Source organism: Salvelinus namaycush, chromosome 8, assembly GCF_016432855.1.
Source record: "Salvelinus namaycush isolate Seneca chromosome 8, SaNama_1.0, whole genome shotgun sequence".
Taxonomy (NCBI): Eukaryota; Metazoa; Chordata; class Actinopteri; order Salmoniformes; family Salmonidae; genus Salvelinus; species Salvelinus namaycush.
The window spans coordinates 15905061-15911060 of NC_052314.1; the positions used below are offsets into that span (position 1 = coordinate 15905061).

At 41.9% G+C, this 6000-nt stretch overlaps 1 protein-coding gene across 1 annotated transcript in view; it reads left to right on the forward strand.

Annotated features, from left to right (window-relative positions):
* LOC120052036 (protein unc-13 homolog A-like) overlaps positions 1-6000 on the forward strand; it is an 82951-nt gene that overhangs the window by 46417 nt on the left and 30534 nt on the right. The window contains exons 14-16 of the mRNA XM_038998901.1: positions 4159-4233; positions 4370-4589; positions 5428-5655. Of these exons, the coding sequence (XP_038854829.1) occupies positions 4159-4233; positions 4370-4589; positions 5428-5655 (523 nt within the window). The remainder of the gene's footprint in view (positions 1-4158; positions 4234-4369; positions 4590-5427; positions 5656-6000) is intronic.

Here is a 6000-nt window from a genome sequence, read left to right on the forward strand (position 1 = left end):
CATGATTTGGTTGGGTCTAAATGTGTCGCTGTCCTGGGGCTCTGTGGAGTCTGTTTGTGTTTGTGAACAGAGCCCCAGGACCAGCTTGCTTAGGGGGTTCTTCTCCAAGTTCCTTTCTCAGTAGGTGATGGCTTTGTTATGGAAGGTTTGGGAATCGCTTCCTTTTAGGTGGTTGTAGAATTTAATGGCTCTTTTCTGGATTTTGATAATTAGCGGGTATTGGCCTAATTCTGCTCTGCATGCATTATTTGGTGTTTTACGTTGAACACTGAGGATACTTTTGCAGAATTCTGCATGCAGAGTCTCAATTTGGTGTTTGTCCCATTTTGTGAATTCTTGGATGGTGAGCGGACCCCAGACCTCACAACCATAAAGGGCAATGGGTTCTATAACTTATTCAAGTATTTTTAGCCAGATCCTAATTGGTATGTCGAATTGTACGTTCATTTTGATGGCATAGAAGGCCCTTCTTGCCTTGTCTCTCATTCACAGCTTTATGGAAGTTACATGTGGGGCTGATGTTTAGGAAGAGGTATGTATCGTTTTTTGTGTGCTCTAGGTCAACGTTGTCTAGATGGAATATGTATTTGTGGTCCTGGCAACTGGACATTTTTTGGAACACCATTATTTGTGTCTTACTGAGATTTACTGTCAGGGACCAGGTCAGACAGAATCTGTAGGCTGCTGCTGTAGGCCCTCCTTGGTTGGGGACAGATGCACCAGATCATCAACAAACAGTAGATATTTGACCTCAGATTCTAGTAGGATGAGGCCGGGTGCTGCAGACTGTTCTAGTGCCCTCGCCAATTTGTTGATATATATGTTGAAGAGGGTGGGGCTTAAGCTGCATCCCTGTCTCACCCCCCGGCCCTGTGGAACGAACTGTGTTTTTTTTTTGCACATTTTAAAGGCACACTTGTTGTTTGTGTGCTTAGATTTTAAAATGTTGTATGTTTTTCCCCCAACACCACTTTCCAACAATTTGTATAGCAGACCCTCATGCCAAATTGAGTCAAAAGATTTTTTAAATCAACGAAGCATGAGAAGACTTTGTTTTGATTTGTTTGTTTGTCAATTAGAGTCTGCAGGGTGAATACGTGGTCTGACATACGGTAATTTGGTAAAAGCCAATTTGACATTTGCTCAGTACATTGTTTTTGCTGAGGAAATGTACGAGTCTGCTGTTATTTTCCATAAGTTGCTATTCACGCACATCCCCCTGTATATCTCTGTCCAGTGTCTGTTTTTTGCCCATCTTAATCTTTTCTTTTTATTAGCCAGTCTGAGATATGGCTTTTTCTTTGCAACTCTGCCTAGAAGGCCAGCATCCCAGAGTCGCCTCTTCACTGTTGACGTTGAGACTGGTGTAGCGGGTACTATTTAATGAAGCTACCATTTGTTTCTCAAACTAGACACTCTAATGTACTTGTCCTCTTGCTCAGTTGTGCACCGGGGCCTCCCACTCCTCTTTCTATTCTGGTTAGAGACAGTTTGCACTGTTCTGTGAAGGGAGTAGTACACATTTCTCACATGGACTAACCTTCATTTCTCAGAACAAGAATAGACTGACGAGTTTCAGAAGAAAGGTCTTTGTTTCTGGCCATTTTGAGCCTGTAATCGAACCCACAAATGCTGATGCTCCAGATACTCAACTAGTCTAAAGAAGGCCAGTTTTATTGCTTCTTTAATCAGGACAACAATTTTCAGCTGTGCTAACATAATTGCAAAAAGGGTTTTCTAATGATCAATTAGCCTTTTAAAATAATAAACTTGGATTAGCTAACACAACGTGCCATTGGAACACAGGAGTGATGGTTGCTGATAATGAGCCTCTGTACGCCTATGTAGATATTCCATAAAAAATCAGCCGTTTCCAGCTACAATAGTAATTTACAACATTAACAATGTCTACACTGTATTTCTGATAAATGTTATGTTATTTTAATGGACAAAAAAGTAGCTTTTCTTTCAAAAACAAGGACATTTCTAAGTAACCCCACACTTTTGCTAACTAGGCTATTATACTCACACTAAATAGATGACCTAGCCCCTAGTGCCATCCACCCTTGCCAATTTAACTGACTTCCAGGCTTTGAATTGAATAGCTCTGACAAGCTGTAGGCCTGCTCAGCTCCACCGCGCACTTGAATGAAGAATTACCATACAGGACTAAATAGCTCAGTACTTTGTCTCTATGAATCCAGTTCACTGTCAGACTGTACAACCCACACACTTGCACGAGAATGAACACACACATGGAGATGCAGATACATAAGCACACATGCACACACCAGCGTTTCCATTAGCCGTAATAGCCGGCTTTTGTCCGATAAAAAAATAAATAGTAAAGCCGATAAATAAAATTGGCACAGGCCAATTGTCCTGGGAGAAGAAGAAAAAATCCCATTGTGAAATAATGCTTTTTAGCCTATTCATTGGTGGACTGGTCGTGCTTATCGGTCTATAGGTTAATTTGCATCATTGTATGGAATTAAATTAGCGTGTATGTACAGTATATTCGTTATGTATCTTATTTATCACATGCAACCAGCATACAGATACAGAGCCCTTGAGTGGAAAATCTGTCAGAAAGCGCAAGAGCTGCTGCCTGTGGTGCTTTCAAGACAACTAGGATACGAGGTCAAATCATGATGTCAGTGATCTTCAGGTCGGAAAGTCGGATCTTTAGAAAGAGGCCTGAATTCCCGAGTTGCAATTCCGAGTTGGATGACCGACCGTTCAAAACTATTTTTCCCAGTCGGAGCTCGTTTATTCGCCAGTTCCCAGTTCTCCTGAACACACTGAAGTCAGAAGTCAGAGATGTATGAGTTTCCAGTTGTTATGAACACTGTATCAAACAGCAAGGGCAGGAAGGCTTCATTAGCACACCACACACCACTTTGCAATGAGCTGGAGTCAGTATGCATTTTGAAAACGTTATACTTAATTGTTTGAAACCTGAATGTTTTAATACAAATGAGGCATGTCTTACATTGCTTCAAAGTAGCCTATTAGAGCGCTCTTTCTAAATTTTGAATATATATTTTAGCTAGAAATCCTACACCTGTAACTCTCTGGGTTTTAAATAGAGTATATCCTTTAACATTGCATATCATTGTTAAGGAAATATGGAGTTTTACACTTTGTTCCTAAGGGCTTTTGTTCTACACTCCAAAAGGGCTATTCGACTGTTCCCATAAGATAACCCTTTTTGGTTCCAGGTAGAACCCGTTTTGGTTCCAGGTAGAACCCTTTTTGGTTCCAGGTAGAACCCTTTTAGTTTCCAGGTAGAACCCTTTTGGGTTCCATGTAGAACCCTCTGTGAAAAGGTTTATACATGGAACACAAAAGGGTTCTATCTGGAACCAAAAAGGGTTCTCCAAAGGGTTATCCTATGGGGACAGCTGAATAACTCTTTTAGGTTCTAGATAGCACAATTTTTGTGGTTGTTTACGTGGCACGTGATTAATAGGTCTAGATCTAAATGAATGGAAATGTCCTCCCTCCTTTCCCCCCACCCAGTATTCCATCAACAAAATGAATAACTCTTCCCTGATATAGTGATCTTTCTGTCTCTTGACACTTTCATCACGATTGATCACTCTGTATCTGTTTTGAAATCACCCCTATTCTATTGTCGCCATGTTTGTGACTGTGGCTAGAGTTGTTTGACATATGGCCCTTTTAACACTTGTTTCTCTTCCTGCTTCTTCCTTCCTCCATCTGTACTGCTAAAGGCTATGGTGAGTAACACCGTGACTGATTCCGAATGAAAAGAGAATGTTGTTAAGACGTACTGGCTTTGTTTGCTCTCAAGGGGAATAGCAATTTGTGTAGAGAAGCACTTCATTCCAGATACCCATGACCCCTGGTTTCTTGTATACACTTGGGGAGAATACAGCTGGACTGCTTTGTGACCTGTTGCCTTAATGAGATGTAATTTCTTCCAAACTATGTTAAAATATATTAAAGTAAGTAGCAAGAGAAATAGACTTCTTTCTTTGAGCAAAATCGAACTTGTCACTTTGTTTTAAAAGTGCTTATTGAATGTATTTCAATCGCAGTATGTACAAAACTACTATATATTAATCTTATCTCTTCATTCAATCAGTCATTAATTCCTTCCTTTCTTTCTGTCCCCTGCCTGGCCTACCTCAGTCCCTGGCTCAGAACTCCAGGAAGGCAGGGTTCACATCAGCTATGGCGTCCAGCACTCTCAATAACGAGGAGCTGGTGCGTTTCTGGCTCTTTCTTTTCTCTACTCTCAGTATATCCATATAGTGGACTTTTTCCCTCTCTCCATGTAGTCATAGATTCCACTAATTCTTTGACTCTGTATATATGTCCTCTACGTTTTCCTCTCTTGTAGAAGAGCCATGTGTACAAGAAGACCCTACAGGCTCTGATCTACCCCATCTCCTGCACCACGCCCCATAACTTTGAGGTGTGGACGGCCACGACACCCACCTACTGCTATGAGTGTGAGGGGCTGCTGTGGGGCATCGCCCGCCAGGGCATGAGGTGCACCGAGTGCGGGGTCAAATGTCACGATAAGTGCCAGGACCTACTCAATGCTGACTGCCTGCAAAGTAAGTAGAGCCATGTTGAACGTTTCTCAGTGAGTGGTAAAGTTTTGTTCAGTTGGTGCTAAAACATAATATAATGATAAAACATAAACTAACAACACAAACTGTGTGGGATACTACAGACTGTAAGCTGCTTTGGATAAGAGTGTTAAATGGCTGTCTGGCATTCCCCTTTGACTGTCATACTTCAGACTTTTCCCTCCTCTCTCATCTCTCCTACATCTCTCACCCCACTCCCCTTGTCCTCTTCCCTCCCATTCGCTCACTCTGCAGTCTCAGGCACTCTCTATCTTTTATTTGAATTTTAAAAAATAAATTAAAAAAATTAAAAGCCATTTGTCTTTCCTTGAGATCCTCTCCCCCTTTCCAACTCTTCGTGAACGTTTCACAGGTCTACAGATACTGCTGAGCACTCATTGATAAATCACACTGTATACTATGTATGTTAATTGTAAGTTAATTGAAATGCATTCCAGGTGACTACCTCATGAAGCTGGTTGAGGGATGCCAAGAGTGTGCAAAGTTGTCATCAAAGCAAAGGGTAACACTTCTTTGGTTACTACATGATTCCATATGTGTTATTTAATAGTTTTGATGTCTTCACTATTATTCTACAATGTAGAAAATAGTAAAAATAAAGAAAAACCCTTGAATGAGTAGGTGTGTCCAAACTCATATATTTTTTATTTTTAGGTAATTGAATCAGGGGCCTACAAAAGGGGGGCCGCTGGCCACATGCCACCAGTTGCCCATTCCTGCTGTAGAATAATACAACATAGACCTTATTTGTCATGTAACTCAATAAATCAAATCTGACCCTCATCTCTCTTGTCTACCCCAGGGGCAGCGGAGAAGAGTTCTAAGCATGGGGCGGAGGACAGAACCCAGAACATCATCATGGTTCTAAAAGACAGGATGAAGATCCGAGAGAGGAACAAGCCGGAGATCTTTGAGCTGATCCAGGAGGTGTTTGCCATGGTCAAAGCCACTCACGTCACCTACATGAAGCAGATCAAACAGAGCGTACTGGATGGCACCTCCAAGTGGTTGGCCAAGATCAGCATCACAGGTGAGTGAGTGAGTGAGTGAGTGAGTGAGTGAGTGAGTGAGTGAGTGAGTGAGTGAGTGAGTGAGTGAGTGAGTGAGTGAGTGAGTGAGTGAGTGAGTGAGTGAGTGAGTGAGTGAGTGAGTGAGTGAGTGAGTGAGTGAGTGAGTGAGTGAGTGAGTGAGTGAGTGAGTGAGTGAGTGAGTGAGTGAGTGAGTGAGTGAGTGAGGAGGATACCAGGGTTTCAGAGTTGGAGTGCTGATCTAGGACCAGGTCCACCCTGTCCATATCAGAATCAGAAGGAAAAAAATCTTATTCATTATGATCTAACTGGGAAAACTGATCCTAGATCAGCACTCCTATTCTGAG